This window comes from Silene latifolia, chromosome 10 (genome assembly GCF_048544455.1).
Source record: "Silene latifolia isolate original U9 population chromosome 10, ASM4854445v1, whole genome shotgun sequence".
In the NCBI taxonomy this organism is placed as follows: Eukaryota; Viridiplantae; Streptophyta; class Magnoliopsida; order Caryophyllales; family Caryophyllaceae; genus Silene; species Silene latifolia.
In genome coordinates this window covers 162,063,787-162,082,584 of record NC_133535.1, presented here as the reverse complement: position 1 = coordinate 162,082,584, position 18,798 = coordinate 162,063,787, and the positions used below count along the sequence as shown (strand labels likewise).

The 18,798-nt window shown below is 39.4% G+C and overlaps 1 protein-coding gene and 2 long non-coding RNA genes across 5 annotated transcripts; 2 read left to right on the top strand and 1 right to left on the bottom strand.

Annotated features, from left to right (window-relative positions):
- Nucleotides 1–585: 585 nt before the first annotated feature.
- LOC141606793 (uncharacterized) lies at nt 586–7,637 on the bottom strand. The gene is made up of 5 exons (XM_074426099.1): nt 6,156–7,637; nt 3,784–3,842; nt 2,992–3,120; nt 2,515–2,650; nt 586–1,456 (listed from the first exon to the last, which is right to left on the bottom strand). The coding sequence occupies exons 1-5, from the start codon at nt 6,858–6,860 to the stop codon at nt 1,124–1,126; spliced, it is 1,362 nt and encodes a 453-aa protein (XP_074282200.1). The 5' UTR covers nt 6,861–7,637; the 3' UTR covers nt 586–1,123.
- Nucleotides 7,638–9,094: 1,457 nt separating this feature from the next.
- Nucleotides 9,095–18,278, top strand: LOC141606791 (uncharacterized). 3 transcript variants are annotated; one of them, XR_012526824.1, is made up of 6 exons: nt 9,096–9,318; nt 9,782–9,970; nt 10,055–11,684; nt 11,734–11,886; nt 17,510–17,767; nt 18,027–18,278. It is a non-coding gene; the product is annotated as an uncharacterized LOC141606791 (long non-coding RNA). The 3 variants fall into 3 exon arrangements; XR_012526823.1 differs by having other exon boundaries at nt 9,095–9,318; nt 17,510–18,249; XR_012526822.1 differs by having other exon boundaries at nt 9,095–9,318; nt 9,782–11,684; nt 17,510–18,249.
- Nucleotides 16,648–17,184, top strand: LOC141606792 (uncharacterized). The gene is made up of 2 exons (XR_012526825.1): nt 16,648–16,736; nt 16,921–17,184. It is a non-coding gene; the product is annotated as an uncharacterized LOC141606792 (long non-coding RNA).
- Nucleotides 18,279–18,798: the final 520 nt, after the last annotated feature.

Genomic DNA, 18,798 nt, shown 5'->3' with positions numbered 1-18,798 from the left:
TAGGAGGTCACTAATGAAAAATAAAAAATTGAGGCAAGTTTTTTAATTGGGATTGAAACGCGATGTTAGATTTATTTTGTTTTTAGAAGAAAAAATTATGTGAAGACGATATTGATAGAAACGAGTTTTAAGTACTAATTCTACATTCACAGTTGTACTGACTACTGAGTGATTTGGGGGTGACTAGAATTAAAATAGATTGATATTGATCAATCTAACTCCGCTAATCTTAAAAAGTAAATTACGTAATGGTAAATTCGAGTTTACCCAATGAGCAACTTATATTTCGTTTATTTGGAAAACGAGATTTTTTCTGCATAATGGAAATGCTGTCAGTTATGCTGATATCGACATCTATTAGACGATATGAAATGTGAGCTGAGTAAGTTTTTTCGTGGATGACAAATTTCTGTATAAAACGATTTTACAGTTTAGAAACTTTTCATTCGGCGGGTTCAACAGGTATCTACTCCCTATTACAAAGTTGCTAGCAATTTTATCCCTGGATGCCGTCACCGTCAGCATATTATATCAGATGATTCATAGTTGCTAAATTTAAGAGTTCAGATAACCTGCAACAAATCCAATCCAGAAGATTTCACTGAGAATACATTGACAAGAAATCAGCATCTGAAACATTAATTATTCATTTGCAAGTATTCATTGCAGCTGTGCCTGCTTGCTCGATGCTTCCTACGCTATACAATAAGCATACTCGTGAAAAAATACATCAAAAGACACATAAAATGCCTGATTTACAAGAAAACAACCCAGTAATACAGTACCAGGAACTCAGTTGTCTGTCGTTCCGACTCTTCAAATCACAGACGTACAGGTGCACAGTATGAAACATTTAGACAGATTCCATTTTCAGCCAAAAACAGAAGGGTTTTAGAGAAGTATCCGTGTTTGATGCTTGGACGTACACTGCACTCGTGCCAGAAGCTTGAAGCAGTATCCGAGTAGAGCCTAGGTTGTTGTGGGCTTATTCGCAAAAGGATATTGCTTTACTTCCACCGAAGGACAAAAGTAAAGCAATGATAAAGAATAGAAAGAATTGACTTATACCACTATGGCACTATGTAGCCAAAAAACGGGAGGCTTCTGTACAGGAACACCTCGTTTACTTGGTGATGTTTTTGGGGATGAGGTGACCAGATTCGTCCCTGTCAAAAAGTCGTGCTATCAATTCATCCCAGGTCTCCTTTTTCTTGCTTTTTTTGGACGAGTTTTCAGGAGTTGAATCTGGGAATGATCCATCGGAATGTGCACTTTCGTCTTCATGGTCTTCGAAAGTTCCATAGTCGAAAGAAGAGAGAGCGTGAGGTACTGATAGTGTGACAGCCCTTTGTAGTGCAGCTTTGTGTTCTTGTTTGTGTTCTTTGGCTAAAGTCTCTTGTCTTTCCATCTTTTGTTGCACTGGTATTTCCATGATATCGTCCTCCTCTCGCATTAGCTGCACTCAAAGGGAGTACATAAATTAAAAGTTAGAAACTCGCTCAGCTAGACAGTCCTTTTCAAACAACAATAATAATACTTCCTCAGGTGTCTTAAAAGGCTCCCGCAGTTCATCCTATGGTTACGACCCAAATTACACAAAGTCTTCTTCAGTACTATCAGATTATATTCCCACAAACAATTTTTCTGTTTTTAAGTACCTCCTTGAGCCTAAAGCACTAAACTATTAGTGAAAAGATGTGTATAGAAATGTACAAGCCAAATGCCGCTAAAAATTGCAAAAGACACAACTCACAAGGACATATCTACTACAACAACAACAACATCAGAGCCTTAATCCCAAAATGATTTGGGGTCGGCTGACATGAATCATCCTTTAGAACCGTTCATGGGTGAACGCACACCTCAAAAATGCAACAAACAGAAAAGAAAAAGTGAAAAAACAAAAGGGGAGTGAAACATAATACGAAAGCCAAGTAAACTTATAGGTTTTAAAATCGAAGTCCGGATTTCTTTTATAAAAACTTAGAATTTAAATCGAGAAAAGATTAAAACGATTTTGAAAACCGAAATAAAACCTAAGAGTCCGGGATACCTTAAAAGTGAACCATAAGAAAGTTGTTGGTAAAAAGGTGTAATAAATCCGAAAAGAAACAAATAAACTTTAAAAATTAAATAAAAACATTAAATATATCAAATAACGTCAAATACTAAAAGGAATTACTGCATGAATTACAGGTCAGCAGGAAGTCGGGAACAACAGGTGCGTCAAATAACTCATTAAAACACTACATATTTCACATCAACTTCAGAGAAAGTTCAGTCATAGTGCTGCAGAGTAATATATACCTATCTTAAAATTTTCAAGGTACTGTAGGTGATATATATAATCCGAAAAGGAGCACCCATAAGTTCAGTTTAGGTGAAACCCGGGAGATAGACCATTCTGCATGAACTTATCCCAACAGAATAGCCTGATTTCTGAATTTACTCAAGAGATCACAATGTGAAAGGTTTCAAGATAGTCGGTAAGAGCAGTGAGAAAATTTGACTAACCTCCAAGGCCCTTTTTGCTTCCTTCTCTATCCAAATGATAGCATGGTCAGAGGTAGCATTACACGACAGAACAATATGTTCAAATCTTCCATCTACAGGCACAGCTGTCCTAACAACCGGAGGAAACCTCCCACATCTGTAGAAAATTGGAAGTCGATCAGCACCTACGCACTAGTCAATGTGTATGACCCAGATGGCCAAAATTTAAATGAACGTTGCTGTGACATTATCTCGATTTAAAGTATGATGTTAATATGCTAAATGGTTGAGACTTGAGAGGTGACTAACCAAACCTGAGGTCAAGGGTTCAAACCTTGGCCACTTTAAACTATATTTCATGTTTTTTCCGTCTCTTTTCTCTTTGTTGTTTTACCTGGCATTGGTTTCAAATGATGATTCATCCCGGCCAACGCCAAATAATTTTGGAATTAAGACTTAGTGGTATGTACAAAATCTCCACGGAATATCTGAAATTACCTGAATCGTTTCCTTTCAACAATATGATACAAACGACCAGGTGCATACAACCTCCTCGGATCTTTCAGCATACGCTCTTCTGATATGCATGTATCCCTCATGCACCTTAGGCATAGTATGCATGGTAAACTGTGAAATGGAGGAAAATGACAAAACATCATTAAATAATCCTAAGTGATGGTAATCTCTGATGCAGGCGGAAGATTAGTTCGAAATCCACAAGTCATGTGCTAAAAAGGAACAAAGTCAACAAACTACCAACCCTCATGCACACCTCATTATCTGCTAGAAAAATTGAAACATTGGTACCCGAGACTCCAGTCACTCCACAAATTGCACTTTGGTGACCCGGGGTTTTAACAGTTCCTCATTGGGAAACAATGATTGAACAATTTCTCACTTTGGCGGCCCAAGGTATAACGTAGTTAAATTTCTTCAACATTAACATCCATATACATATTAAGAAGTTGTTTCACATACTTTTGCCTCAAAAACAAAACTACCTACTACCTTTACATGCATACAATTGTTTGTTATTTGGATCAAGTGTTTAAATATATTGCACCTAACGACACCACAGCGAGGAATAGCTCAAGCTTCCTCTAAAAAAAAGGGAATAACTCAAGCTAAATCATGTAAGTGGAAATAATAAAACCTCGTGCACGAAAGCAATATTAGCTCAAACATCATGGCACAAAAGTGAAATTTCCACTATATGTTATGTACAAGATAAACATCATACGCTCATATACAGGCTGAAAGATTCCCACCAACTTAAATAGAGCAATTTACCATAAAAGTGATTTGAAAATGTCTTCCAGCGGCGTAGCTGTTCTAGGCAAGAAGTCATCCTGGTACAAGGAAAACAGTCAGATTTATCAGAGGTGATAAGAAGAGGAATGGGCAAAGGACCAGACTTTTAGACACATCCATACTATAGAGAAAGAAAGGAGTTGCCGAATGCTGAGTACTCATATAGTGACTGAAAAGAGAAAGCACCATAACACACAATTAGAACTATCCGGCACAAACTGATAACACTGTTGAGATGCTGAACTCATGAACTGGGTTTCCATCAGCATACAAAAATTGCCAGTGGGTTCCATTGCACCCAAAAAATATTATAATATCCAATGAACAGTGTGCTAGACTGGTAGATGATAAACAGATTATCCTGTCACTGTAAAAGACAAGTTGTTCCCAAACTAGGGCATAATCACAAGGATTCTATTTCACATGTCTTATAGACTTTTAGGGTGTGTTTGGATTGAGGGATTTGGAGGGAAAGGGAGGGGAAGGAATTGAAAGGATGAGAAATCCATTGTTTGGTTACCAAAATGAAGGTAGAAGGATTTGGAGGGGAGGGAAAATGGATCCCTCCATTTCCCTCCTACAAGGCAAATTATTTCCCCACCAATATAGGCAAGATTTGGAAGGAAAACCACCTCTTCCATTCTCCCTCCCCTCCCCTTCTCTTCCTTTCCCTTCCCTCCTTCCCCCTTCCCTCCCTTTCCCTCCTTTTTTCCTATCCAAACACACCCTTAATATAAAAAAAATCCGTCTCACATCATCAAACTAGAAAGTCTAATTCTGTGATAACTCAATTTCAACAAAACTTATGTCAGTCTATAAGCAAGTCACCATACTCACAAGTAGAGCGGGCAAGCCAGACCCGGCCCGAACCCGAGTAAACCCGACCCGACCCGAACCCGAAAATATTGTGACCCGAAACCGACCCGACCCGACCCAATGACGACCCGTAACACGACCCGATTATCAGTGTCCCGAACCCGACCCAGACCCGATATTGACCCGACCCGATACTGACCCAATTAAATTGATGACCCGACAATTATTAAGCTTAATTTTGATCAAAATGAAAGTGATTTTTTGTTTACATTGATATGTTTGACTTAGTAATGGATTAATTAAACCAAATAGTAGGTTAAAAACTAAATTTAATGGTAAAAAGTTATAGTAATGCGATTAAGTTATTGGACCCGATAATGACCCAACCCAAACCCGATACATCATTTGACCCGAGATGACCCGACCCGATAACGACCCGAACCCGACCCGACTCGACCCGAAAGGGTATGCTGACCCGATATGACCCGAACCCGATAAGACCGGACCCGACGTGACCCGACCCAAACCCGACCCGACTGGCCCGATTGCCACCTCTACTCACAAGTCACAAGCCATATCATCTTGACTTTGACACATTTTCTTTCGCTGTCGTATAACTATAAACTTTGATAAACAGACCCAAATATGGCTATAACCACAACATCACCGTTGGTATATGCAATTTTATCCCTATGTTGCCAACACAGAGAGGCTGGTTTCCAGATGATTTAAATTGAAAATTGCAACGACTGACTGTCGTTAGCAATCAAAAGCAGCACAGCCGATTAGACTATAGAAACAAAGAGCAATGAGTCTTTCGTCATATTGCTAAGGACATAATAATGGGCCCAAATATATCAGACTATTTTACAGCGTAATTCTGCTGCAACGACGACAAACAGTCCAGGTTATCTGTACTGTAAACAAAACCAGACTATTAAACATTGCTATCTCTCTTCTCAGCTCTGAGTAGCATGCCAGTGGTCAAGTAAACCTAAGAATGATAGGTAATATTAAGCTAAATTTGAGAGGAAGAACCGATGAGAACTTAGGTCACTTGGTAAGGAGTAAATCTAGCCTAACCAGAGGTTTCGACTTTGATTCCATGGGACGACTCGCTGCTTTTATGATCTTTATTAATTTGAAACTTTATTGGTGACGTGTTCCGTGTCCACCCCTAGACACCTCCACATTAGACCAAAAACATGAAACATTTTCAGAAAATAGCCATGAGTGACACACACACACACTTTGTTGCAACCGACACTTGTAGCCAAACCAAAGTAAAATAGCTTGTGAACCTACTCACCTAGCCATTTAAATTCGGCCTAAACAAGATGGCACCAAAAAAAAAGAGGGTAGAAAATACAAAGCGGAAGAGCAACTACAACAAGCATCCAGATATAGGGATTAGGAGGGAAGGGAGGGTAACGAACAGGGAGAAAAACAGATCCCTCCATTTCCCTCCCCTCTATTGCTAACAAGTAAATCTTATTTTAAGTAACAGATAAGCAAGATTATGAATGCAAACTTGCCTGAAGAACAACAGAATTGATAACATCCGCATATCTTACAGCAAGGTTTAGTGATACACTCCTAGCAGGCGCAATAGCATAGCCTCTAACCCTCTTTCGCTCAATATTTTTCAGTTTCTCGGGGTTTTGTACAGCCACCATGGTCATAAGAGCAGCCACACCAGAGCCAAGAGAATGTCCAGTGAAAGTCAATGTATACTCAGGATACTTCTCCACAAGGTCCCCTAACAAGTTGCTCTCTTTCTCCAATACCCAAACAGCAGAGCGGAAAAGCCCATTATGGACATAACCACCATCAAATTTCTTCTTCCCCAACTTATTATCCAAAAGAACAGCATAGTCACTCTCCTTGGCCATGTTCAATCCTCTAAAAGCCAAAACTATGTCGGAATGGTCATGATCAAGGTACACCATATACGGAGGGGCATGTCCCCGAATATCTTTATAAGTTCTTTTCACCACTACCCACTCAGGGTTAATCCCATACCCTTCAGGTGGTGCCCAAAGAGGGTTTCTAAGATCATCCTCATACACAGCAAGAATATACCGACACAAGCGAGGTACGGGTTCGAATTCCTCAGCCGAAGCTAACCCCCAATCCTCACTGTCATGGCCCGCGGTGTGGAGGCATCGCTTCCACGCCCAACGGGCACAGGCTAGGCAGTACACACATTCAATCAGGGGTATCCCACATATGATAGACATTCTAATTCTAGATCAAAAAATGAGCTAAATTTTCAAAGGGGTAAGCAAGAGAAACATCTAAATTGTCCACATGAATCAAACAAAACTATAAAAAGGCGGTATCTTACGAGATTACTACAAACTGAATCAAAGAAGCAATCTAAATAAGGGATCAATCAACTAATCTGCAAGCTTAACTAGCAAAGTAAGGCTAAAAACAACAAATTTTAATCTTTCATGAATATAAACAATGCACAAAACTTACTAAAAGTAAATTAAATGACAAAATTAATACACAAAATAAAACCCTACAAATCAGCAAACCCCAATACCCAAAATTGGATCTTTATGTATACAATTTAGGGAAACTTGGGTTATTGGGTACTCCCAAAGATTGCAACTTTCTCAAAATGATAAATTGAGCTGAGAAATTACTGGGTAATTGGTCAAAATTGAAAATTCAAAAATGTATGACTGAAATTAGAAGGAAAAATCAAATGGGTTTGAAACAGCTAGCTGTAATAATTATGATTACTAGTCAACTACTGAAACTAAGAAATTTTATTGTACGAAATCATGGATTAGAATTGAATGTAATGTAATTTGTAGCTAGATATGTGACATAAATAAGAAAGAAAGTGGAGATGATGAAGAGTTGGAATGAAAAAAATGATTATTATGTAATAAGTACTTCGTATGAAGGTATGATTGAATGGAATTGAAGTTGCAACATTAAAAATCATGTGGTGTCATGAAAGGACTAGTATATTCCAAAAAGATCTAATTTTGTTGTTGGGAGTTATATTAACTAATTGTTCACTGACTAATGAGGATCTGGAATTCTGGATTGGCACGTTTAACTGAGATCGTGTCATTTATATTTTTAAAGCGTCTTGCTTGTGACGGGTTAATCCCGTTACAAGCTTGTGATCTCTCACAAAAAGGGGGAGGGGACAAGGTGTGGCACCCTTCATGTGTTTCCCTACTCACCTCTCATGAATATTTTGTGAGAGAAAATGGTATCCGTCACAAGCTTGTGACGGATATCGCCGTCACAAATGAGATTTTGTGTTATATTTTTTGGAATACATCATCGTTGTATAAGATTAATTTTTTTTAGTGACTACTTCTGTTTTATTGGAATATGATATGTATAAATTTGATTAAAATATTCCTCGTAAATGAATAAAAATGGCAATGATGGCTTTAGTGGCGGGTGCACTAGGCTATCGTGTAAAGTACGCTCACCTCCGAGGTGCGGTACATTGAGATTCCTTTTTCATCAATTTTTTTTTTTTAAAATCACCATACACCACGTCTCGGGGTATCGTTATAGACAAAATCAGACATTGATGGCTTGAGTGGCTGATGCACTAAGCCATCAAGTAAGACCTGTTGTCTGAGGCGTGATTAGACTTGGCAAAAGCAACCCCGATCCGAAAAAGATGACCCGAGACCTGAAGTGACCCGAACTACATCATCCGAATGTGACCCGAAAACCCGAATTGACCTGACCTGACCCCACCCGAACATGACCCGAGCTTTCTTGACCCGTACTGGCCCGATCCGAAACCACCAAACCCGAAAATGACCCGACAAAATATAACTCTAATTGAATCGAAAAGAATTGAAATGGCTATTTCTCTATTATTCATTGACCCGAAAATGACCCGACCAACAAACCCGAAACCCGAAATGACTCGTTCCGACCCGAGTTAACCCGAAATCAATGAGAAACCCGAACTGACCCCACCCGAATTGGCCCGACCCGAACCCGACCTGTTGACCCGTTTTGCCATGTCTAGGCGTGATGCATGGTGAAAAACTTTTATCAACGGCAAAAAACTTTTTTTTCTTCTCACCATGCACCACGACTCGAATAATGGGTCGTACACGATCACCAAGTGCAGCACCCACCGTAGACATCAATGCCCACAACCGTCATAGTCAATCATTTCAGAGGACTTCCCCTGTTCCATTACGATGTATACATTTGATTAAAATATTCATCACATGAATAAAAATGTATATATCCTACTGAAACAGGGGAAGTATTACGAAATGATTAATGATATGAAGTTTTTTGTCGGGTATAAGTTTATGAAAAGGTTTATGAATAAGGCGGGTATAAGCGGAGCGGGGTGGGTGTGGAGCGGGGTGGGACTCACGTGATACTCGCACCCGTTCCACGACCCGCGACGAATGACACTTTTGAAACCCATTCCCACTCCACGGCCCATCAAATTATTACCCGCACCCGTTCTATTTGGGGGCGGGTGCGGAGCGAGACCCGCCAAAACCCGCCCACTGACATCCCTATATAAAGTGAGCGAGCATTGTACTTTGGGCCTTGGAACTTGGAACTTAGAAGTGGCAATCTCCCGACTACATCAGAGAAGTCGAATAATCGCAACAATGAAAATTCAAAGCCCCCAATTAATCGTCGGAAATTTTAGGGTTTCGCATTTGACGCTTTATTGTAAGTATTTCTCTCTTAATTCAATCTTTATATCGTTTCAAAATTCGATCTTTGTACAATTAGCTTAAATGACATTGTTGTTGTAATTTTTATGATTCATTTAAGCAATTATCAATTCTTTTATTTTGGTTCAAATGAGCGAACTATGTCCCGGGTGAGAATTGAACACCCAACTTCATGTTTGGGTTAAAAGAGTTCTTACCACTTGAGCTAACTCGTGTTCTCAGCAATTATCAATTTTCATGTACCCAATTATGTGCTCGTACTTGCTATGTTAACCCGACACTTCACTTTAGTTGCGTGCTGCCTGTCTGAAACTGGATACTTTTAACACTTCGTTTTAGACCAAAAAGTTGAAAACTTTGCACAAAATAACCGTATCCGACACTTGCAGCTGATATAGTGTAGCTGAAAATGTTGAATTACGAAAGATCACTGGTTTATTGATAATTGTTGTCTGTAGGAAATGGTTCCGAAACAGCTGAACAACAGTCTTTTTGTGGATTTGAACAAGGGTCATATTGTGACCAAGAAAGAATTGGCTCCTCGACCATCTGATCGCTAAGGGGTATGTTAATCCTATTGCCTGGGTAATGTTGCATCGTATCTCGTATGAGCTATACGAACTTATGACTGTGTATTAGGATATTAGGCCCATTAGGGCCGGCTATCGTCTAGGATTCAATACATTGGTTTATATATAATAAACCCTACTAGCATAAACCCTAGACGATAGCCGGCCCTAATGGGCCTAATATCTTTGTCCTAGAATAAGCTTAGGATTGTGTTATTAAGATAGAGGGAAGTAAGGAGTTTGGCTATTACTTTTTAGATAAGAAAGATTAGGGTTATTGCAAAGTTAGAAGGTGGACTTTTGGGTGACTTCATCGCCTTAAAATGAGTCTAGTCCCGTAAATAAGTAAGATGGTTGTAGTTTTGATGTTGCTGTTTAAATATATTCAATTGCATGAAATATGTCTGATACTCTGATTTTAGGCTAAAACAGTGTATATCAACAGTTCCACATGACTAAAAAATAAAAAGTTTTTGTAAAGATCATTTTCAAATTCGACTTTCCTCCTTGTATTATCTTTTCCGTGGCAAGGGTCGTCTCGCTATGTTTAGGCTCAATAGTGAAACAAATCCGTCAGTCCCAGTGTCGGTGCTAGGTCTAGACCTCCCATGTGTGTACCTTTGCTATTAGAGCAAGGTAAGCCCTGCCTATTATTGCCTAAGACTTTGTCATCTCAAACTTTAGCCTGGAGGACACATGAATAAAGAAAGCTGTTTGGAAGTTACGCCTTATTGGGTAGAACTTGGTGACTTGAGCAGTTGAACTTGCATCGAGTCTGGTACTCTGGTTGCCTGAAAATTTCTTGTATTACCTAACGATGATAAATAAAATATAGGAGCAAAACTTATCTATCATCCTCCGGCCTCAACTATAACAGCCCCCTATGCTCCTCTCTCTTCCTGAAGATCATGGTTGCTCCTCATAAAGGACAGATATACTAGCACCACTTATTATTATTAGTACACTTTCTAATGCATTCCTTAATGCTAGTTTCTTTCAAAAGCATTTTACGAACATGTTTTTCTGTTTGATGTCAATTGTGCAATTCACATGTGTTAGATGTGTATGGTAGCATATTCAATTTTTAATTCAGCTTCGTCTTGAACTCGTCCTTGAAGTGATTCTTCCCGGGAAGAATGTCAAATTATCGCGGTGGCAACGCATTCGGAAGGGTTTCCAGTTTAGGGCAGAGGATATGAATTTCTGGTCCCAGTTGCTGGAAATTTAAACTCTGTACCATAACTCGGGAACCGCAAGGAGTGTCAATAATATTGTATGGGTGCCACAGGTGAGAAGTCGAAACGGTGGGTACTAGTTGATGACTAGTTGTCAGGGTAGGGTAGGAGAAAAATTTGAAAGATGGGTTATAATGTTATATGGTTCTTTGTTATAGGTTGGTAACGCACTAACACCACGTCATCAGTGTGACGTGGTGTTTAGGTAACACGGGAATTTTCCTGTCTTGCCGCACATTCTCAAACCAAATTGCATGAAAATTATTCAACGCATACAAGACGTTATTGCCCCCTAACTCGCTTGAAGGCTAAACTTCTTTAGAGGCATTGGGACAATGATAATTGTTTTGAATCTTATGCATTGTAGGAGTCAATTTCAGCTACTACAGTTGCTTTTTTCTTGAGCACAAAATGAAACTTTTGGTTTCTGTTTTGTAACCTAAACGACTTGTTCGTTCACTACCTCTAATCGCACAAAACTTCCCATGGCTCACAATGCTACAAACATGAGATGAGTATTTTGTATCATGGGAAGTTTGCTGTGTGGATTGGTGGGAGTACACGCTACGAACTGTATGGAGTGAATCAATGTCCTGCTTGTCAAAGTTGAAATGCAAATAGAAATGAAACATACATTACATGTTATTGTATATGATTATATACGAAGTGATCCTAAGGGTTGAACTTGTTGCAATTATGTTGTGCCTTCTCCAGAAAACTAGCAAGATGGTGCTATTCGTGAGGACTGTAATTAGGGAGGTGATGCAACCTATATATTAATATGAACAAAGAGTTAGAAAATTAAAGTAAAGAAATGATGATGTATTGTACTGTAAATATCTATGATAAAAGCTGTTCAATGTAGGACTATTGATAGGCTTCTAAGAATAAGAAATGCAGCAACTGTGAATTAGAAAGTTGCTTGGTTCCTTACCAAAATTGTAACAGAGAATTAAGCAAGGGAAAATGATAATTTCATTGATGGTTAATTAACTGCATTACATTAAGCAACTATTTATAGGCTCTAATAGCTTGGGAATTAAGCTAAGTGGACGGCTGTGATTTGGATTATTCATAACAAAATTAGATGCTAATTTGGTGGTGTACTTCCTCCATGTGCTGTAACGGCCATAATTCCCTTAGCTGGCATTGTAGAATCCTTAATCCTTATCTTATGGTGACTCATCATTTTTCCCATGTGATTAGTGGATTGTCTTCCCTCCAATTTTGAAAGATGATTATGCACGCCAATTCCTTGATCAGTTTCTCCATGGGTCATATTGACTGTGATCATGGATAGAATTGCATCATTACCTTCCCCTTCAAAAGATCCTTGACCCCAAGGATCAAGACCAGGATGTTTGTGTTGTAAATCATAAAGAAACTCCCAGGTTGCATCCTCAATTTCAGAGTCTTGCCACTTAACTAACACCTTTGTAGCAGTAATTCTACCTCTCTTGACTGTTTTCCAAGCAAGTATCAGCTCAGGTATCTTCTGTGCATTCTGGTCATGAGGGTAGCTGGGTGTGGGAGGTGGGGTACCATAACATCTCTTTAGCATTGAGACATGAAAGGTGTGGTGGATTTTAGCAGATGGTGGCAGCTCTAGCTTGTAGGCAACTGGTCCAACTTTGCTCAAGATTTTATAGGGGCCATAGTATCTCTTCGCCAGTTTCTGGTTGCCTCTTTGAGCAATGGAGATTTGCCTGTAAGGTTGTAATTTTAGATAGACGAAGTCACCTGGCATAAACTCTCTGTCACTCCTCTTCTTATCTGCTTGTTGCCTCATTCGATTTTGTGCCCTAGCCAAGTTGAGCTTGATGGCTTGTAAGGCCTCTTCTCTGTCCAGGAGACATCTATCCACTGCATCCACTTTACTCTCTCCTGCTAGATATGGCAAGTGTATTGGGGGTGGCTGCCCATACATGACTTCATAAGGTGAGGCTTTGAGGGATGTGTGATATGAAGTATTATACCAGTATTCTGCTGATGGAAGCCATTTACACCAATCTGTAGGGCTCTCATTGCAAAAGCATCTCAGGTATGTCTCTAAGCACCTATTGAGAACTTCTGTTTGCCCATCTGATTGTGGGTGGTAGGCAGAAGACATACTGAGATCTACCCCTTGCACAGCAAAGAGCTCCTTCCAGAAATTACTCATGAAGATTGTATCCCTATCTGAGACAATACTTTGTGGCATACCATGGAGTTTATAAATGAAATCAAAATAAGCTTGAGCAACATCTGTAGAGGAGTAAGGGTGTTTCAGAGGGACAAAGTGAGCTGCTTTTGATAACCTATCAACCACCACAAGTACCGAATCCTTTCCCATAGACTTAGGGAGCCCTTCTATGAAATCCATGCTGATTTCTGTCCATAGAGTGGCAGGAATAGGCAATGGTTGTAGCTTCCCTGGGTAAGCTGCTGCATCATACTTACACTGTTGGCAGGTAGGGCATTTATGAACGTAGTCTTGCACATCCCTTTTCATTTTCTTCCAATAAAATCTTTGTTTGATCCTTTGGTAAGTGGCCTCTATACCCGAGTGCCCTGCTTGAAGAGTATCATGCATCAGGGAGATGATCTTATGCTGCAAATTTTCATGATTACCAACCACCAACTTGCCCTTTCTTTTCAGCTGTTCACCATGCCATGAGAAAAACTTGTGGGATTTAGGGTCATTTTGTAAGTCCTGAATTAAAGAGGCAAGCAAGGGGTCCTCTTTCCAAGCTTGTTGCAGGAGTGCATATAAATTAGTACTAATAGTACTAATATGCAATTGAGATAATTCTGAACTTGTGACCCTTGATAATGCATCTGCAACTGTATTTTCCTTTCCCTTTTTATACATTATCTCATAGTCGTACCCTAGTAATTTGGCTAACCATTTCTGCTGGAGTGGGTTAGTTATCCTTTGATCAAGAAGGTATTTGAGGCTTTGATGATCAGTCTTGATTATAAATCTCCCTTCTATCAAATATTGACTCCACTTGGTCACAGCATGTATTATGGCTAAGAGCTCCTTCTCATACACAGACATCGCTTGGTGTTTAGGAGAAAGGGCCTTGCTAATAAATGCAATAGGATGGTTATTTTGCATTAGAACTGCCCCTATGCCATTTCCTGAAGCATCTGTTTCAATTATAAAGGGCTGATTGAAATTAGGCATGGCCAGCACCGGTGCAGATGTCATGGCCTGTTTTAAATCTTCAAATGCCCTCTGTGCCAACTCTTGCCATTTAAAAGCATTCTTCTTCAGCAATTGAGTCAAGGGTTTACTGATCATCCCATACCCTTTGATGAACCTCCTATAGTACCCAGTGAGACCAAGGAAGCCCCTTAACTGTTTCAGTGTCTTTGGTGTAGGCCATTCCACCACAGCAGCAATCTTAGCCGGGTCTGTAGCCACCCCATCTCTTGAAATAATATGCCCAAGGTATTCCAATTGGACAGCTCCAAAGGAACACTTGCTAGCCTTGGCATATAGGTTGTTATCCTCCATAAGTTGAAGAATCAAATTAAGATGCTGCAAATGCTCATCCCATCCAGTGCTATAGATTAAGATGTCATCAAAAAACACAAGCACAAATCTTCTTAAATAGGGCTGGAAGATCCTGTTCATGAGGCTTTGAAACGTTGAAGGTGCATTAGTTAAACCAAAAGGCATAACTAGGTACTCATAGTGACCATTATGGGTTCTAAAAGCAGTTTTATACACATCTTCTGAAGCCATTCTAATTTGATGAAACCCGGCCCTCAAATCAATTTTTGTATAATACTTGGACCCATGTAGTTCATCTAGCAACTCTTCTATCAAGGGAATTGGGAATTTATCCTTGATAGTTTGCTTGTTAAGAGCCCTATAATCCACACACATCCTCCATGAGCCGTCTTTTTTCTTCACTAGCACAACAGGGGAGGCATATGGACTGGTGCTGTGCCTAATAACTCCATTTTCCATCAGTTCCTTGGTTAAGGATTCAATGATATCCTTATGCACCATGGGAGCCCTATATGGCCTTATGTTCACTGGTTCGGAACCATGTTTGAGGTTAATTCTGTGATCATGACCCTCCCTTAGTGGGGGCAGTCCCTTTGGCTCTTCAAAAACCAGGGGGTATTGACTCAGTAGAGCTTGGATTTCCCTCTGCTTGTTTTCTTCTGATGTAAGTTGCAAAGCAAAAAATTCCACAGTAGGCTCATGTAGCTGTATCATAGCTAACTGGGATCCATTTTCCAGGTCCTTACCCATTTTCTTCTGTTCCTTAACATCAGTGGACTGAGCACCCTTAAGAATGTGTTTTCGCCCTTCATAAGTAAACTGCATTGTCAATTGTTTGAAGTCCCATGTGATGGGACCTAGGGTTTCTAGCCATTGGATACCAAGCACTGCATCACAACTACCAAGGGGAATTACAAAGAAGTCGGCAACGAAGTCTGTGTTTCTGATCCTCCATTTAAGACGGTGAACTGCATGTGAGCACATAAGCTTCCCTCCATTGGCAACCGAGATATTAAACAGAGGTATAGGCTCCATTTCAAGCCCTAACTTCTTTACTATACCAGCATCCACAAAATTGTGTGAGCTCCCACTGTCTACTAATATGCTCAGTGTCTTCCTTCCAATCTGACCAGGGATCCTCATGGTTTGGCAATGGGATCTTCCTGCTAAAGCCTGAAGTGATATTTGTGCAATCTGTGGCTCTGTTTCCTCTACTTCAGGCTCTATTTCGTCCACTTTATCATCCTCTATATCTTCTTCTAAGACAAAGAGCTGTCTCTTATTCTTGCAAACATGTTGGGGGGTAAATCTCTCATCACAATAGAAACATAAGCCCTTAGCCTTCTTTTCCTCCATCTCAGCATTATATGGTCTGTATTTTGGGAAAGGTTTGCTGGTTGTGGGTGAAGAAGTGAATGGTTTTCTTGGTGGATTAAAATGTGTTTTTGATGGTGGGGTAAAAGATGTCTTTGATGGTGTGGGGGTGGGTGGAGTGGGTAGCAGTGCAGGTTTTGAGGAGTTAAAGTTGGATAGGTTGTTTTTGTAGCCTGGTTTTGACTGTAGGGAGAGGGCTGTTTCTTGTAATTTTGCTAGACCATATGCTTCAGATATAGACGTTGGTTTCAACATTCTTACCATGCATGATATATTACCAGCTAACCCACTTAAGAAGCAACTTAGAGCATAATCTGGTTGTAAATCCAACTTACTAATCAATATATCAAAAGCATCATGATAAGATTGCACATCACTAGATTGTTTCAAATCTAAAAGTTCTGACATGGGATCTTCGTAAGCATTCCCAAACCTAGCCTTAATGGCATCCTTGTATTCCTCCCATCCCAAAGGTTCCAGCTTTTTTCTGTTTTTGGTGAAGGCTTGGTGCCAGGCTAAAGCTTTAGCTTCTAAGTGCATAGCAGCATAAGTTACTTTGGCCACATTATCAACATCAGTGACAGAAAAAAATTGGGTGCATTTAAACAGCCAGTCGTCTACATCAGTTCCATCAAAGGTTGGAAATTTTATAGTTGGAGACCTTACCATGGTGTTCATGCCACCAGAGTTTCTGCCTTGGTTCAGTGACAGGGTCGCCAGAGTTTGTACCAAGGTGCTTACTTGATCCTTCAGGGTTTGAATATCAGCTGCCATATCTGGGTTTGTCATAGTTCTTCTTTTTGCAGGTCTGTTTTTGGAGATTTTTGCGTTTTTTGTATAAACAAAAAAGGATGAGTTGAATATTTTTGTGTTTTTTTTGGGATTTTTCCGTAAGTTTTCTCTAATTTTCTGTGTAGGGAATGACCAAAGGAACGTGGCTCTGATGACCAAATGATGCAACCTATATATTAATATGAACAAAGAGTTAGAAAATTAAAGTAAAGAAATGATGATGTATTGTACTGTAAATATCTATGATAAAAGCTGTTCAATGTAGGACTATTGATAGGCTTCTAAGAATAAGAAATGCAGCAACTGTGAATTAGAAAGTTGCTTGGTTCCTTACCAAAATTGTAACAGAGAATTAAGCAAGGGAAAATGATAATTTCATTGATGGTTAATTAACTGCATTACATTAAGCAACTATTTATAGGCTCTAATAGCTTGGGAATTAAGCTAAGTGGACGGCTGTGATTTGGATTATTCATAACAAAATTAGATGCTAATTTGGTGGTGTACTTCCTCCATGTGCTGTAACGGCCATAATTCCCTTAGCTGGCATTGTAGAATCCTTAATCCTTATCTTATGGTGACTCATCATTTTTCCCATGTGATTAGTGGATTGTCTTCCCTCCAATTTTGAAAGATGATTATGCACGCCAATTCCTTGATCAGTTTCTCCATGGGTCATATTGACTGTGATCATGGATAGAATTGCATCAGGAGGTTGCAGGATTTTGTGCCATATGAGAAGAGAATAACCGAGTGCTTCTGAAAGTCGGTAAAGATAAGCGAGCATTGAAGGTAAGCTAAGAGAAAGCTGAGTACCCACACGAGAGCCAAGAGGAAGCGTGAGGAGATGTTTATTTCCTGCGCAAATTTAGGTCTGCTGGAGGAGCTGAGAAGAAAAGGTGAGTTTTGTATTTCCTGTGATCCTGAGTTCCTGCAAAAGACAAGGTAAACAAATGTTTGGGCTAAAAGGGAGTATATACAATTTACGCAAAATCTTATTTCAGACGGGCAGTTTTCCCGTCTGAAATAAGACCGACAAAATGTTGCCATTTTTTAAGAGAATGTAAGCAGTGAATCTACAAAATATTATTACTAGAGGTTTCACTTTTTACCCTGAAAATAGTGGGAAAAATAATGGTAACATGTTATCAGAAAAATACAAACATTTTACTGTCAACTTATAACATGTTGTCCGTCTTATTTCAGACCAAAAACAATGGTCTGAAGCAAGACGCACTGTACAATTTATACTCATATTATTTTAATTGGTTTAGCAACAAATAGGCAAGAATGCAAGATGCAACTAAAAATGAGATGTATGCTGTATCCGAAGTCCGGAGTCCGGACCTCTTGTCGCGTGCATATAATATTTGGAGTTTTCGACACTTTCATTTTTTTCCCTTGTGCAGTTGTGCTAAGGAAAACATTACACTTTTCAGTTCAATTATACTGATAATTATTAAGAATAAAGTGTTATTATTATTATTATTATTCAGTTTGAAACTTAAAACGGTCTTAAAATCATCATACGAAGGACAACTATCTTATTTTACAAAGCAGACATTGTATGTAACTTAAAACGGTCTTAAATCAAACAAAGTTCTTAATCAAAAGTGGATGTATTTTGGACGTCTATGCATGCACTTGATATGTAACTCTCAAATTAAAAAGTTAAATTTGTCGACATCTTCTTTTTGCAACTTTGCAAAGGAGAATGAGTCCAATACGCGCCGTCCATGTTCTCTAAACCACACAAGCCATTCACTAATCGATACAACGCCCCATTTCCACATGGGTCATCATTCTTCACATGCATTCTTCATTTCTTTCACTCTCACTATCTTTGGGACGGTATTATTCCGTCATAAGCTTGTGACCTTTTACAAGGACTAAGTGGGATAACACGTAGAAAGACAAGTGGGAGGATGGCTCACAAGGAGCAAGTGGGATAGCACGTGGAAAGACAAGTTGGAGGGAGGCTGTGAGAGGTCACAAGTTTATGA

What these genes read in the sequence shown, in the direction of transcription:
- LOC141606793 (XM_074426099.1), bottom strand. Translation starts at nt 6,860, where the DNA reads ATGTCTATCATATGTGGGATACCCCTGATTGAATGTGTGTACTGCCTA. An exon ending in ATTTTCAAATCACTTTTATG is followed by an intron (nt 3,121 to 3,783) that starts GTAAATTGCTCT and finishes TCCATTTCACAG; the next exon opens with TTTACCATGCATACTATGCC. An exon ending in GTTGAAAGGAAACGATTCAG is followed by an intron (nt 2,651 to 2,991) that starts GTAATTTCAGAT and finishes AATTTTCTACAG; the next exon opens with ATGTGGGAGGTTTCCTCCGG.